Source organism: Urocitellus parryii, chromosome 3, assembly GCF_045843805.1.
Source record: "Urocitellus parryii isolate mUroPar1 chromosome 3, mUroPar1.hap1, whole genome shotgun sequence".
Classification (NCBI taxonomy): Eukaryota; Metazoa; Chordata; class Mammalia; order Rodentia; family Sciuridae; genus Urocitellus; species Urocitellus parryii.
The window spans coordinates 138,013,697-138,030,324 of NC_135533.1; the positions used below are offsets into that span (position 1 = coordinate 138,013,697).

The window sequence follows — 16,628 nt, forward strand, 5'->3', positions numbered from 1 at the left end:
CAAAGTTGGTTAACAAGCACAATTCATTAGGGGAAATAAAAGAAAGCTTAAAGAAAAGCTCTATTTGACTTCACATTGCCTGCTTTGTTATGTAATCAGAAAGAATATCTTAACAGGAGAAATATGACTCCTTTTACTCTATGGGGGGAGGACTGTATTCTTAATTGTTGTCAATGTTTTCCTGAGGCCTTTTGTATGATTTAAGTAAACTCTGAAAGGAAGATAATTTACCTCCTTTTTGTCTTTTAATATCTTTGGATATCTAGCTTCCAAACACTATTATTAGACTTTTGAGTTCAAATGTTGTTGATACCACCTGAAGATTGTATGGTATAAAATCTGTTGTAAGATAATGGTACAGAAGACGCTTTCTGCACATGAGTCAGCTTCCTCACATTTCTGCAGATTTTTCTAAGATCTTTGGGGCTAGGGTTGTGGCTCAGTGCTCGCCTAGCATGCATGAGGCATGGGTTCGATTCTCAGCACCACATAAAAACAAAATAATGTGTTCATCTAAAACTAAAGATACATAAATAAATAATTTTTTTAAAAAGACCTTTGTAATTCTGGGTCATTCCTAGTTATTTTCTTTGTCCTGACATCACATTTTATTGCTATAGAAATGAATTATGTTACAAACAATAGTAGGACTCTAATTGGTACTAATCTCTTCTAGAGGTGAAAAGCTAAAAGCTCAAGGTCTACCTTCAGACTAGGCAAGCAGGGCAAAGAAAAGCAGGAAGCACAGCCTAATTAGGCTTTAATGAAAAGCACTTCCAAATTTTCTGGGGGCATTTTGCAGGCATTTTTGGACACTTTCTTTCTGATTGATTAGGGAGGAACTGATATTTGGATTGCTGAAAATTCCACCTAGAACTGAAGAACAATAGAATTATTCTTTGTATTTGTTTCTTAAAATTACAACTTTTATTTTTTAAATATTAGGACTAAAGAATGATCTCTGAAAGTCTTCTGTAAAACAAAAGCCCCTCAAATTTATACAAACAGGCAACATTTTCAACAAGTAAGATGAGCAAATTGGAAGATCAGTTGGAAAAAAACAGCCAGCTGGTTTGAAGGCAAAGCCTTCCATTCAGCTTCTTAGAGAGTGCCACTTTCCTAAGCCGGGTCCTGCCACTGCCCTGGTGGGGGAACCTGTGCCTGCTAAAGATTGCCCAGCTCAGCATTTCCTCTGCAGTGCCTATTACATCTCAGATGAATAAAAATGGGAACATTTCATTTTTTCATTTCTTACAGGATGTAACCATCAGTTTATTCTGGCAAAATGTTGTTTTACTGGCATATTTTTCTTTTGGTCTAGCAAAATATAGTTTGCAATTAAACTAAGCTTAATTCATTTCTGTTTCTTGGTACCTCAAGCCTTTATTAATTTCTGCTTTGAAATGGAAACTGACCACATTTTTAATTGACTTTAATGAAGGATTGTTTTTAAACACCTCTTTCTCTATACTAGGGACATTAAATGTTGTTCTTTTCTAAGAGGTGGCTGCTCCACTGTGTCCTTTTTCAGATAGCTCTGGCTCTACAGCACTGTCACTTGTTAAATATTGCGCACAGAGACCTCAAGCCTGAAAATCTCCTTTTCAAGGATAACTCTCTGGTAAGAAATCTTGCATTTCTGCATTTTAGTGCTTCTACTCTTAACATAACTCAGGAGTGGCTATGTCTGTGTTTGGGGTGCTCCTAATCCATGGTGAAGAGGCTTTAGGACAAAGTGCTTCTGATAGCTTATTTCTTCCATTCATCCCATTAGAGAAGGGAGGCTCAGAGGAATTGTACCAACCCCTGGCATTAGTAATTTTGGATGATACCAATATGTGTTTGTGGGACTTAGGATTTTTAATATGATTTAGAGGGCTTTTGGGAAGGGGCAGGCGTTTGTATGCTGTTATACATCACCTTGAAACTTGCAACAGTTTCATTTGTTGTTAGCTCTGATAAGGTGTGTGTTTCCCTTCAGTCCTGCCCCTTGCCCCCTGCACTATGTCCTACCACCTAACTTGCTCTGGCTGTCATAGAGCTTAGGACTGATGTTCAGAGTGAAGCAGTGTCCTGGACTGGTGAGAGTTGGTGGGCCTACAGAGCAAGGGGGCAGCAGGCTAAGCCCTTGATTTTAGAGCTGCATTTCCAAGTTATAAAACAAGGCTATCTAGGTGAGTAGGAATAAATTCCTCTTATTACTAAGAACAATCCCTGAATATGAATCCTTGTCTCCAGAGCCGGGTACATATTATCCACAGGCTTAAGTCTCAGATTTCATCCAGAAACCTGTAAGGGCTCAGGGTAACATGTCTTGAACCTGAACTTTCCGGGTTATTTATATATTTTTCTTTTTTTAAGTTGTAGATGTTCACAATGCCTTTGCTTGCTTGCTTGCTTTCTTTCTTTCTTTCTTTCTTTCTTTCTTTCTTTCCTTATTAGTTGTTGATAGACCTTTATTTTATTTATTTATATATGGTGCTGAGAATCGAACCCAGTGCCTCACACATGCCAGGCAAGTACACTACCACTGAGTCACAGTCCCAGCCCTATTTATTTATTTTAATGTGGTGCTCAGGTCAAAGCCAGTACCTCACACGCGCCAGACAAGCACTCTCCAATTGAGCTATCGCCTGAGCCCTGAATTTTCCTTTAATATATACTGAGAACTCTGGAGTAGTGACACCAACCCCCCACCCCCCTTTTTTTGTTAATTTCAGGATGCTCCAGTGAAGCTGTGTGACTTCGGATTTGCTAAAATTGATCAAGGTGACTTGATGACACCTCAGTTCACCCCTTATTATGTAGCACCTCAGGTAAGCATGTGCTCTTTCTTCCCAATGATGTGTTACTAAACTGCCATAGATTTATGTCTCTTTTGTTCTATAGCAAAAGTAAGCTTGTGCTACAGACGTCAGCTTCAGAAACCTACAGATTGCTTCATTTGGTTTAGATACTTCATCCTTTTAAAATCAACTTTTACTGAGGTTGATTTAGAGGTATGATTTATAAACAGTAAAATGCTGTGGTCGTGTATCTCTGGGGAATATATTCCAGAACCTCCTAAAATCAAAGATAAGACCCAATCCCTATATGTACTCTATTTTTTCCTATACACACACACCTTTGATAAACATTAGCCTTTTCACTTAAAGGAAGCACTTCATGGCTTCTCTTTGACATCTCTGAATTGCCAGCATCAGTACTCTTTCAGTTTGTGGCTGGGCTGTTATTATGTTATTATGCTTGAACACAGGCACTGTAGTACTGAGATAACAGTTGGTCTGGTAACCAAGCTAGCTACTAAGTTTCTCTAACAAGCAGATGGATAGTGGATATATAGTGTGGATATGCTGGACAAAGGAGTGACTCAATCCTAGGGTGGATTGAGCAAGATGGCCCAAGACAGTGTAAGATTTCATCACACTATTCAGAACTGTGCACAATTTAAAATTCATGAATTATTTCTGGAATTTTCCATTTAATTTTTTGGACTGTGGTTAACCTCAGCTAACCTCAGTTGAAATTGTAGAAAGTGAAAACACAGATAAAGGAGACTACTGTACTCGTATTTAGGTATAATTTGATGAATTTTGACAAATACGTATTCCACACGACCACTACCACAATGAAGATTTCCATGTAGAACTTTTCTGTTGCTTCACATATAGCTTTGTGTCCCTTTGCACTGAGTCCCCTGCAAAACTAACCCTGGCCTCAGGGAAACACTGTTCTGCTCTCTATCATTGGTTAGTTAAGCCTGTTGTCAAATTTCAGAAAAATGGAATCAAGGACTTTTCACATTTGACCTCTTGTGCTCAGCATGTTTTGAAGGTTGGTTCATGTTGCTGTATTTATCAATAGTTAGTTCCCTTTTATTGTAAGTCCATGATAGGGCCAGACTACGTTTGTTTTTCTGTGCACAGATTGATGGCCATTTTGGATTGTTTCCTGTTTTTGACTGTTATGAATAAAGCCACTAGGAACATTCATTTGCAGGTTTTGGGAGCCATGATTTTCTACCCCTAAGTAAGTACTTTTTAATAATTTTTCAGTACTGGGTATTGGGCCTAGGGCCTCACACTTGCTAGGCAGGTGCTCCACCACTGAGCTACAGCCTCAGCCCTTTATACTTTTAAATTTTGAAACAGAATCTTGCTAAGTTGCCCAGGCTGGCCTCAAACTTGCTCTTGCCTCAGCCTCCTGACTAACTGGGATTATAGGCATTAACCACCCACTTGGATTTTGGGGGGCTGCTTTGACTATGATTTATTCATGTTGTTGCATGTATCACTAATTTATTCCTTTTTATTCTTGAAAAGGATTCTGTTATATAACCATGATTGGTTTATCCATTCGTCTATTGATATTTTTTTTTCCATTTTCTTGCTGTTACAAAAAAGCTCTTATAAACATTTGTATAGTTTTATTTCTTTTTCTTTTGGGCAAACTCCTAGAAGTGGAATGGCAATCGTGTGGTAGGTGTATGTTTAACTTGTTTAGAAACTACCAAGTTGGCCAGGCACTATGACACACATCTGTAATCCCAGCTGCTCAGGAGGCTGAAGCAGTATTGCAAGTTGGAGGCCAACCTGGGCAACTGCCTCAAAATAAAAATTTAAAAAGGTTTGGGGATGTAGTCGTAGAGCACTTACTTTGCATGCTCAAGTCCTTGGGTTCAGTTTCCAGTACCGTACAAAAAAGAAACTAAATTGTTTTGCAAAGTGACTGTATCATTTTACATTTCTACCAGCAGTGTATGAAAGTTTTAGATCTTCTATATTCTCACCAGCATTTGTGATGGTGATTCTTTTTAATTTTAGCCACTTCAGTGGATGTGTAGTAGTATTTCGTGTGGTTTTAATTTACATTTCTCTAATAACTAAGGATGTTGAACATCTTTTCATATGCTTCTTTATATTTTCTTCACTGAAGTATGTGTTCAATTTTTTCTCATTTTTTAAATTGAAATTTTTGTTTTCTTATTTTTAATTTTAGTTTTTTATATATCTTGAATATAAATCCTTTCTTAGGTATGTACTTTACAAAGACTTTCTTCCAGTCTGTGGCTCATCTTTTTTGGGGGGAGGTGCGGTGGGTATCGGGGATTGAACTTGGGGGCACTTAACTACTGAGCCACATCCCCAGCCCTGTTTTGTATTTTATTTAGAGACAGGGTCTCATGGATTTGCTTAGTGCCTCGCCGTTGTTGAGGCTGGCTTTGAACTCGTGATCCTTCTGCCTCAGGCTTCTGAGCTGCTGGGATCACAGGCATGTGCCACTGTGCCTGGCTATTTTTTCATTTTTTAGCAGTCTTTTGAAGAGCAGATTTAATTTGATGAAGACCAATTTATCTGAATTTTTTTTAATGTCCTATGTTTTTGGTTTCCTATGTAAAAACATTGTTTAATTCAAGATCACAAAAATTTTATACTGTGTGTTCTTCTAGAAATTTTATATAGTTTTAGGTTTTATATTTAGGTCTGTGATCCATTTGAGTTAATTTTTGTATACATTATACATTATAAGGTGTGAACCCAAGTTCACTTTTTTAAATCTTTTTTTTAAAAAATATTTTGCTTTAGTTGTAGTTGGACACATTACCTTTATTTTATTTTTATGTGGTGCTAAAGATTGAACCCAGCACCCCACACTTGCTAGGCAAGCGCTCTACAACTGAGCCACAATCCCATCCCCTCAAGTTCACTTTTTAACCTTCACTTTTTTCAAAGGTTATCTTTCCTCTACTGTATTGTTTTTGAATCTTTGTCAAAATTTGGTTGAACAATCCCATTATGCCACCACACTCTTATCTATAATCCTAGTGACTCAGGAGGCTGAGGCAGGGGGATTGAAAGTTTGAGACCAGCCTCAGCAGTTTAGTGAGACAATGTCTAAAAATAAATATATTTTTTAAATAAAATTTAAAAGGGCTGGAGATATAGCTTAGTGTAAAGACCCTCCCCCCCGTACTGCCCCCTCCCCAAATAATTTCAACATTTATTTCACCATGCGACCAGCGCAGTGGTTTCATTAAAGAGGTTCTTGGCATAAAAGTTAGCTAGCGAGATAGAAATAAAACACACAGACTCAGTTACCTTTTTCTATGACCAGGTCGGAGACGGCTCCCCTCTCTGGTTCTCACCTTGAACCACCTGGTAGGGCAGCAAGGATTACTCAGGGCTAGCAGGAGAGAGAGAGAGAGAGAGCACACCAGGGAGTAGCCTTTTATTGGGGAACAAGAAATTCAGGGGAGAATTCCATCCAATGAAGGTTGAGGGGACCGCACTCCAAGGTCAGGGTCAGTGATTGGCCCCTGGGGTCAGTGGTCAGTCACACCCCCACACGGACAGGCTCTCTCATCAGGAGAGGGCCGGGAAAGCTCCGACACAGTTAGCCAGAGCGCCTCAGACCCAAACCGGGAGTTGCCCAGTCATGTGTGAGAATGGCTTCCCACAGTTTATGTATAGATTTATCTCTCAAATCCCCATTGATCTCTTTTATTTTTTTATTTTTTGTAGTTGTAAATGGACAGAATGACTTTATTTATTTTTTTATTATTTTTTTTAATGGGTTGCTGATGATCAAACCCAGTGCTCACACATGCTAGGCAAGTGCTCTGCCTCCGAGCTACAGTTCCAGCCCCCCATTGATTTCTTTATCTGTCTTTACTCCACTATTGCAGTGTTTTGATTACTGTAGATTTATAATAATTCTTGAAATCAGGTAGTCTTAGTGTACTTCTTTTTCAGAGTTGTTTTGGCTGTTCTGATTTTTTGCATTTCCATATGAACTTAAGAATTCACTGTTAATTTCTGTTTAAAAAGTCTGCTGGGATTTTGACTAGGGTTGTTTTAAGTTCAATCTGGGAACACTGACCCCCTTAATATTAAACCTTTCACCCTTGAGTAGATTGTATCACTTCATTTGTTTTTGTCTCATAATTTCTCTCAGAAATATTGGTGTAAGCTAGGTGCATTGGCGCATGCCTGAAATCCCAGTGTCTTGGGAGGCTGAGGCAGGAGGATTGTGAGTTCCTAGCCAGCCTTAGCAACGGCAAGAAGCTAAGCAACTCAGTGAGATCCTGTCTCTAAATGAAATACAATAAAAGGCTGAAGGATGTGGCTCGAGTGGTTGAGTACCCCTAAGCTCAATCCCTGGTACCAAAAAAACAGAAAGAAAGAAAAAAAGAAATATTTGTGTAGTTTTCAATATAGTATTTTTTGTTTTTGTTTTTTGTAATGGGTATTGAACCCAGGGCCTTACACATGCTGGGCAAGAGCTCCTAGGCTAGAATTGCATTCCCAGCCCTTTTGATTTTATTTTCAGGCAGGTTCTTGCTAAGTTGCTCAGGCTGGCCTTGGACTTGATCCAAGAGCCTCAGCCTCCCGAATTGCTGGGATTACAGGTGTATGCCATCATGCCTGGCTTTTCCCATCTTTTTTTTTTTTTTTTTTTAAAGAGAGAGAGAGAGAATTTTTTTAAAAATATTTATTTTTCAGTTTTCGGTGGACACAACATCTTTATTTTATGTGGTGCTGAGGATCAAACCCAGTACCCCTCGCATGCCAGGCAAGCGCGTTACTGCTTGAGCCACATCCCCAGCCCTTTTTCCATCTTTTGATTGATTTATTATTAATGTTTAATGGCTTTTATGTGGTTATAAATAACTTTTTTCAGGTTTGATTCATTCACCTTATTTTGTATGTATTGGCTATAGCTAGAGACTGGGTCAGTTCTCTGCATAGAGATTCTAGTGTAAGTCTTTACAAAATGGTCAATGAATTCTTGTTAGTGAGAGAGCTGTAGGTCTTGGAGAGGGCATTGATAGTGACCTTGTCAGAGTTGCCCAAGGTGGTAGTGTAGCCCTTGGCCAAGATGTAGTACTTGCCAGTATCTACCATTAGCAGCAGTTAAGTGGGCACAGGGACTGAGATAGTTCCAGTGGGTCTGGATGTGGGGATAAAGTACACTAGCACAGAGCTTCAGCCTCCTATCTCAAAGAACAATGTAGGACTTTCCAGGCTTGTCCCTCTCACCCTATGGTCCTGTTACATGGAACAGTGGAGAGCTTGGCAGGATGATAGCCCTGCAGATGGCAGGGGTATCTCTTTGGAACATTAACACACAAACAAGTGTGACTGTTATAGTCCCTGATGGTGACAAATGCCTTGACTTTCTGTCCAGTGGGTGTGCTTTCCCATAGGCATGGAGGACATCCCAGAAAAAAGTCAAGTGATCTCAGTTTCCTTGACAGAAAAGAAGATTCAGTCTCTTAAGATTAGGGATTTGATCTTATGTCCTTGATCTGAATGATAAATTACTGGTTGTAAGAAGAAAAATGATTTGTAAAAATGTTGTTAATGTTAAGTTATTTTGCAATTGTTGTTTGGCAGTCCCTCTTCAGCCTTTCAGTAGTCTGTCTCAAGTTGCAGGACATTAGTGGTGTGATTTTCAGTAAATTTTTCCTTTTGGTCTGACTTGACAGGTTTTGGAGGCGCAGAGAAGGCATCAGAAGGAGAAGTCCGGCATCATACCTACCTCGCCAACACCCTACACTTATAACAAGGTAGGAGGAGATATTTATCTTCACCCTGTGGATGCAGCCCCTCCCTCTCCTCTGGGAATGTAGCCAGTCTCGTTCATACTCTCTCACATTTCAGCCCAAAAGACAGGAAGCAGCCAGAAATGCAGAGAACTATTTGGAATTTAAGTTTTTGGCTGAAGAATATGAAATCAAATTCTTACTCATTTAGGTTTTTGTTGTTGTAACAGGGATCTAAAATGTATATTTATTCAGTGGTCCTTTTATTTAGTCAATGCCTTTTTTAAAAGATTTTTAAAATTTTTTCTAATTAGTTATATATCACAGTAGGATGCATTTTGACACATCAAACATAAAGGGAGTATAACTTCTCATTCATCTGGCTGTACATGAAGTAGAATTACACAGGTCATGTAATCATATATGCACTTACGGTATAATGTCTGATTCATTTTACTATCATTCCTACTCCCTCATTTAGCTTTTGCAGCAGGAACCAAGGGCTGTAGTCACCTGTCAGGTTATTTATTTGGCTAGCTGTGTAGCCCACTGACCACATTGAAAGGACGAGGTTCCTTGCTTTTTTTGAGATTGGAAATCATTTCTGAGGTACCAATGCTAGAGAGCATTCTGATCATTTATGGTAAACATTCTTTCTTACCTCATAAGAAATACCCAATTAGAACAGTGTCCTGTATACACAACAAGTGTCCTGCATGTTACTTGGTATTATCACAGTTCCTCATCTATAGCCCATATACCGAACATCTCTATTCTAAGGAACAAGAGCTTTAGGGCCTCTGGAAATGTGTCTTGAAGTTGCTAAGTAGGTCAGGAAAAAAAAAATGATGCTACTTGGGAACTTGAGATTAGACATAAATGACAGAAAAGGAACTGAGGTTGGCAAGAAGACTGGAGACCTGCTCTGGTTCCACCACTCTTGAGTGTCATGACTCTAGTTAGGTCATTTAGTTTCCTTCTTTTTAAAAAATATTTTTAAATTTTATTTTTAGTTATAGGTAGACAAAATACCTTTATTTTATTTATTTTTATATGGTGCTGAGGATCAAACCCAGTGCCTTATATATGTTAGGCAAGTGCTCTACCACTGAGTCACAACCACAATCCTAGTTTCATTCTTAAATCTATAGTATCACTTACCTCATCTGTAAATGAGGGATTTGAACTTGGTCATTTTAAAGATTTCATTTCACCTGTGTAGTTAAATAATAATCTACAGCTGGCATCGTGACATCCACAAATACCCACTAGTGTGGTGCCATTCGGGTGAGGGTGTCTGAGCTAACCTTATCTTCCAGGCTTCTCTCTGAGCAGCACATGGCTGTGGTATGAGAAGGAGCGCTGTCTCCAGAGGTAGGGTCCCAGGGTCACCCTGCTCAGGCAGATACCTCTTCTGTCACAATTCAAGAAGCCTCTGCAGATACATTTTTCCAGGCAGGTAAAATTTCATTTAACTAGAATTGAATCCTTTTGGTATTAATAATAATGCAGTGATTGTAGGCCATGTGGTTACCTTAATACCTAGAGACATGATAGTTGGTAGCAGTTTTCTTTGTTTCTTAATACCTTTCCCCAGAATTGTATAAGGTCTTAGAAATGGGCTGAGTCTTTTGTGGCCAAAGGAATACTTTTAGACCTCCTGTTCTTTCTTCTAGTGCCCTTCCTTGATCTGTGTGGAATTGTTTTAGCTTTTTTGAAATGGTTTGTGCTGTGTTCTGGGGTCAGCCTACATATATCTTAGCTGGTTTTTTTGTTTGTTTGGGTACCCTCAACCCTGCCCAGGGTGACACAGTACTTGATTCATAGCTAGCTGGTTTATATCTATTACTTCTCTGGCTGGGGGCATAGTATCCTATGTATACTCAAGGATCAAATAGGACCTTGGGCCTTAGCAGAGAGAATAAAAGTGACTATTTGACTCCAGACTGGCCTTGTATGAAGAGAAAGGTTAATTCTCCTAATATGTCCTAAAACTGTTTCAGTCTCTGTTAAATGATTCTTGGAGGTATCAGTCTGTGTATGTCAGGGTTATTCCTGTTCTTGTCCTGGAGGCCTTATTTTGGGGTCTGTCTCTGCTATGAGTGACCATTTTCTTTCTTGCTTTCAGAGCTGTGACTTATGGTCCTTGGGGGTGATTATCTACGTGATGCTGTGTGGATACCCTCCTTTTTACTCCAAACACCACAGCCGGACTATCCCAAAGGACATGCGGAGAAAGATCATGACAGGCAGTTTTGAGTTCCCAGAAGAAGAGTGGAGCCAGATCTCAGAGATGGCCAAAGACGTTGTGAGAAAGTAAGCCCCTGGGCTGCTGGGAAGGAGGCTAAGGAGGCCTTAGAGATGGTGGTGCCCAAGGACATGCTAGGTAGAGAAAAGTCATTTGTCTCCCTGGTAGGCTCCTTCTGTTGTGACACCATAGACGTCTTACCCCTGGCCCTTGGGGGAGAGCTCCTGGCACCCTCACCTCCATGAGACTGGCGCTTTGCTCCCTCCTGTTGCATCCAGGACTGTGAACCCAGGTCCCTCTATTGTCAGTCTCTCTGGTCACTGACTTGAGGCCCTAAATGGCAGAACTTCTGGTGTGTCCTTCTTCCTGCATGTAGGCCAGTCTCAGGGACCGACTCGATGCCAATAGTTGAACTGGAGTGCTCAGAAGGCGATGACATGTCTGGCTTTCCATTCCTTGGATGCCAGCATGGGGTGGGTTGGAAGGTCTGTCCTCCAGCCTTCCCACTGCAGTTGGTTATTCTGACATATATTAAGCTGGGAAGATTTGGTAAGAATTAAGGGTAATGAGTGGATGGCAGAGAGCTGACACTCAGAGACCTGTGGTAGCAGGAGAATTAAAGGAAACAGACCTAAATTTGAAGTATGTTTGCTGAAAGAGTGGCTGCCTGTGGCGTTGAACACTGTTCTGTTGTTCCCCCTGCACTCAGTCTCTATTGAGCAGTTTCTCCTCTATTGGTCTCAGTTTCTTCCTCTGTGATAGGATGAAGGGAAGTATTAAAGGGGTACTGTCTCCTGATGGTGCAGCCATTCCTCTGTGGAAATTACACCTTTTAAAAAATAAACTTGTGCCAAGTATGGTGGCACATACCTGTTATCCTAGCTACTTGGGAGGCTGGGGCAGGAGGATTGCAAGTTCAAGGCCAGCCTTGGCAGTTTAGCAAGACTTGTCTCAAGAATAATGAAAAATAAAAAGGGATGGAAGTATAGCAGTGGTGATGCACCTCTGGGTTCAATCCCCAGTATAGGGGAGGAAAAAAGTGAGCTTGCCCTGTTGGTTAGGGAATCTCTGTGTTATAAAGAGGTACTATCTTCTAAAATATGCAAGTAAAATTTTTAGGAGGGTAGGGGCAATGTTTGAGTCTCCATCTGTCTTCTTAACATGCCACACTATGGAGACTCAACTTTTAAACCAAAATCTCAGTGTCCTCTCTGGTTCTTTGCCACTTTTCTATAGACTATAGTTCTGATCCCTAGAACAGCACTGATTATCTTTCTTCTGGCCTTGGAATTCTTTTCTAAATAATGCTTTTTTTAGAAATTTGAAGCTGTTGAGAATGCTCCAGAAGAAGGTTGCAGAGAATATGAAAGGGCAATTAGGCTTGTTTGTCCAGACGGACATTTAGGAGGATATGTAGTTGGAAAGAGGCCGTGCTACAGAGAGCCCAGGGAGCGTGCTGAGGTGAGCTAGGAGTTGTGACAGCGTAGTGGGAAGGAGGTAGAAGAAGTGAGCACATGGTGCTATCACCTTTTCAGAGGCTCGATTTTTAGCTTTTTTGAGGGGGGACAGGGGGGTTACCAGGAATTAAACTCAGAGGTGTTTAACCATTGAGCCATATCCCCAGGTTTTTTTATAGTAGAGACAGGGCCTAAGTTGCTAATGCTGGCTTTGAACTCACGGTCCTCTTGCCTCAGCCATCTGAGCCACTGGGATTATAGGTATGCCATTGTGCCATTTTTTTTTTTTAGTTGTTGATGGACCTTTATTTATTTATTTATATGTGGTGCTGAGAATATAATCCAGTGCCTCACACATGCTAGGCAAGCACTCTACCACTAAGCCACAACCTCAGCCCCGTGCCTGGCAGTTTTTAGCTTTTGAGTGTCCCATGTGTGTCACGTGATGGCATTTAAGAGTTTTATCATGGGTAGCAACCTGCTTTTTCAGAACTATATGACTCCTCAACTAATTTTGTAGCTATTAGCAGCTAAAAGAATACTTTAGGTTTCTTTTTTTTTTTTTAAGAGAGAGTGAGAGAGGAGAGAGAGAGAGAGAGAGAATTTTTAATATTTATTTTTTTTTTAGTTCTCGGCGGACACAACATCTTTGTTGGTATGTGGTGCTGAGGATCGAACCCTGGCCACATGCATGCCAGGCGAGCGCGCTACCGCTTGAGCCACATCCCCCAGCCCTAGGTTTCTTTTCTAAGTTAGAAACCCATTGTCCTGGAAACTTCAGTATGGGGATTCAAGGTCTCAGGAAGCCACTGACTTCTAGGACACAGTCCAGAGTATCAGTGGATTAAACTTTTTATACCATTTTTTTTCTCAATTTTTTTTTTTTAGTACAGAAAAGACAACTCACGGAACAGTTCCTGGTGTTTGGGGCCTAGAATCCCCCTCCTTTCCTTCAGATAGAAGGCATAGGCCTGCAGGAATGGGTACAAAATCAGAAGAAGCCAGATCTTTTTCGAGACAGACCTCAGACCTAGAAACTTCCTATACTTCCTTTGGGGCCATGTGTAATGGCAGCCCTATTGGTGTTTTCTCCACAGGCTCTTGAAGGTCAAACCAGAGGAAAGACTCACCATTGAGGGAGTATTGGACCACCCCTGGCTCAACTCCACCGAGGCCCTGGATAACGTGCTACCTTCTGCTCAACTGATGATGGATAAGGTGTTTTGTTTTGTTTTTTAAATATTTATTTTTTCGTTGTAGTTGCACACAATACCTTTATTTTGTTTATTTGTTTTTATGTGGTGCTAAGGATCGAACCCAGGGCCTCTCATCTGCTAGGTGAGCACTCTAGCACTGAGCCACAGCCCCAGCCCTGATGCATAAGTTTTTGAATGATGCTTATTTTGTTGGCTGAGGAGGCTGTGTTGAGAAGGAAAGCTTGGGCTTAACCCAGTGAGGAGATAAAAACAAAACAATGGCTAGCGTGTTTCCAGAAGAACATGTCTCGTTTCCTGAAAATCAGGATGTGAAATAAAGTATTTCTTTCTGTAAAACACCAGTCCAAGGCAGGCCTGGTAAATGTACACTACGGGAATGTTCAAAGGAACGTCCTCCATATCTGGCTGTGGTTTTGGGGGTACACAGCACTATAAGATACCTTTTCTTTTTTAAAAAATATTTTTAGTTATACATGGACATGATATCTTTATTTTTTATTTTTTAATGTGGTGCTGAGAATCAAACCCAGTGCCTCACACGTGCTAGGCAAGTGCTCTACCACTGAGCCACAACCCCAGCCCCATAAGATACCTTTTCCCAAGGGATTTAGAAAAGACTGGTTGGAAGGTAAGGCCTGGGCTCATGGAATATGGCACATTCGATATATGAGAACTCTGCCTTTTCCATCTTCTGTGGGTGCTGTGGGAATTCAGAAAAAAGAGAACATCTCTAAAGGGGGTGCAGTTTGCCCCAGGAGAATGCGTAAATCCTCATATTTATTACTACCTACTGTATGGCACTTTCTGAGCTGTTTCCCAGCTGCAGGCATGAGATGTCCTTGGAGCTTGAGTAGACATTGTGTCACATGTAGTGAACAAGATGAACAAAAAGTTAGAGACTAAAGTGTGCCATTGGGAAAAATGGCCTGGCCTCAGCAGTGAGACGTTGGTGAGATGCTGTCACAGGGCTGGGTTCTGCACGAAGACAGAACCAAGGCTTTAGTTCTTGTCAGGTTGAAACTGAGAGGCTTTGTGGATTTTGGGGGAGGTCGGTGGGAAGGGTACTAGAGAGTGAACCTAGGGGTGCTTTACCTCTGAGCCACATCCTTAGCCCTTTGTAAAAATATTTTTATTTAAAGACAGGGTCTTTTTTTAACTTTTTAAATTCTAATTTATTATATATGACAGCAAAATGCATTATAATTCATATTACACACAGAGCACAATTTTTCATATTTCTGGTTGTATACAAAGTATATTCACACCATTTGTATCTTTATACATGTACTTAGGGTAATGATGTCCATCTCAATCCAACATCCTTTTTTTTTTTTTAATTTTTTTTAATTGTTAATGGACTTTATTGTCTTTATTTTTATGTGGTGCTGAGAATGGAACCCAGTGCCTCATGCATGCTAGGTGAGCACACTACCACTGAGCCACCACCCCAGCCCCAATCAATCCAACATCTTTTTTTACCTCCCTGCCCCTTCCCTTCCTCTCCCTCCCCTTTGTCTAGTTTTCCCATGCTCCCAGTCCCAACCCCACTATGAATCAGCCTCCTTATATCAGAGAAAACATTCAGCATTTGTTTTTTTGGGATTGGCTAACTTCACTTAGCATTATATTTAGAGATGGGGTCTTGCTAAGTTAATTAGTGCCTTGCCAAGTTGCCGAGGCTGGCTTTGAACTCATAATCCTCCTGCCTTAGCCTCTTGAGACACTGGGATTACAGGCCTGGCCCTGGTGGTTTTTTGTTTGTTTGTTTTGTTTTAATATTTATTTTTTAGTTGTAGATAGACACAATATCTTTATTTTATGTGGTGCTGAGGATCGAACCCAGGGCCTCACACATGCTAGGTGAGAGCTCTACTGCTGAGCCACAACCCCAGCCCTGGGTGGGTTTTTGAAAAGAGCTTTGCTACTGGGAATATATCTACAGATAGTCCAATTTGCAGACATGCTAAACTTTCATTTCTGCAGTGATGAAGAAACTGAAGGAGTGGCTCAATATCTGTGAAGAAAATTTTCTAGTTTTTGCTGACTGAGTAGATAAAAGAGACAGCAGCTAGCTTGGGAGGTCATGCTGTTGACAGAAGGAAATGATGAAGGAGGCTGATTTTGGTGAGGTGGAGTCTCTTAGACTTTAGATATTATTTTCGGTGACAGAGGGACATTCAAATGAATAAGATGTATAGTGTGGGACAAGAATGTGGCCGAGAGGCTGGCCAAAGCAATGACACAGTCTTAAGAATTATCAGCTTCAAAGGGATGGAGTTGAAGTTTGAAAAAGAATAAGTAAATGGAACTAAAAAATGCTGAGCTTATCTGGAGCATGGAAGAAAATGGAGAGCTGAAAGAGGAAGAGAGTTTTGTGGCATTTCTGATTTATGGGTGGTTATCTTCCAGGCTTAAATAAGGCCACTTGTGTAGGAATGGTTTGGTTTGTTCAAAGTCCAAAAGAATTGCTTAAATTCTGTTATAGTTATAGTTACAGTACAGTGTTCATCAAGATTTTGGAAATGAGGAGAGAAGATTGTCTTCTGGAGTTACTTACAGGTCACTACACACAAGAAGCCAAATCTGGATATTCAGAATTTTCTTAATGAGAAAGAAGTTGCCAGACCTAGAAGATGACATTGCAGTGTGACAGAGTATTCTCATTCCTAAAGCGGATGTGTGATCACGATGGAAGTTGGTCAGCTTTAGAGCTATGGATGTTGAATAGCATCCATCTCCTCCCTATATAGGAGCCTAAGCTCATAGATACCTGGAGCTAATTCCATCACTTTGGTTGGTCCATTTCTGATGAGGAGGTAGATGATGAGGTAGGAGGCAGTCATGAGTACACGATGCCCTTAAATAAGCTTGAAATGTTCACGATCTTACTGCCTGCTCACCAAGGAGCTACTTTTTAAAGTTGTCTAATTTTTTTTTTTCCTTAGAATTCAGATAATACAGCTGGGAGTGATGTCACACACCTGTAATTGTAGCTACTTGGGACACTAAGGCAGGAAGATCACAAGTTCAAGGCCAGCTGGGCAACTTAGCAAAACCCTGTCTCAAAATAAAATTAGAAATGGCTGGTCACATACTTCAGTGGTGGAGTGTTTCCCTAACATTCCCAGAACTGGGGAATTAAAAAAGAACACACCATACCC

The 16,628-nt window shown here is 40.5% G+C and overlaps 1 protein-coding gene across 3 annotated transcripts in view; it reads left to right on the forward strand.

The window, feature by feature from the left end:
* The window catches only part of Mapkapk5 (MAPK activated protein kinase 5), a 34,868-nt gene that overhangs the window by 14,122 nt on the left and 4,118 nt on the right, over nt 1–16,628 (forward strand). For all 3 annotated transcript variants that reach the window (XM_026386014.2, XM_026386015.2, XM_077796112.1), the window contains 5 exons: nt 1,532–1,621; nt 2,721–2,816; nt 8,489–8,569; nt 10,674–10,861; nt 13,348–13,468. In XM_026386014.2, the coding sequence (XP_026241799.1) occupies nt 1,532–1,621; nt 2,721–2,816; nt 8,489–8,569; nt 10,674–10,861; nt 13,348–13,468 (576 nt within the window). The remainder of the gene's footprint in view (nt 1–1,531; nt 1,622–2,720; nt 2,817–8,488; nt 8,570–10,673; nt 10,862–13,347; nt 13,469–16,628) is intronic.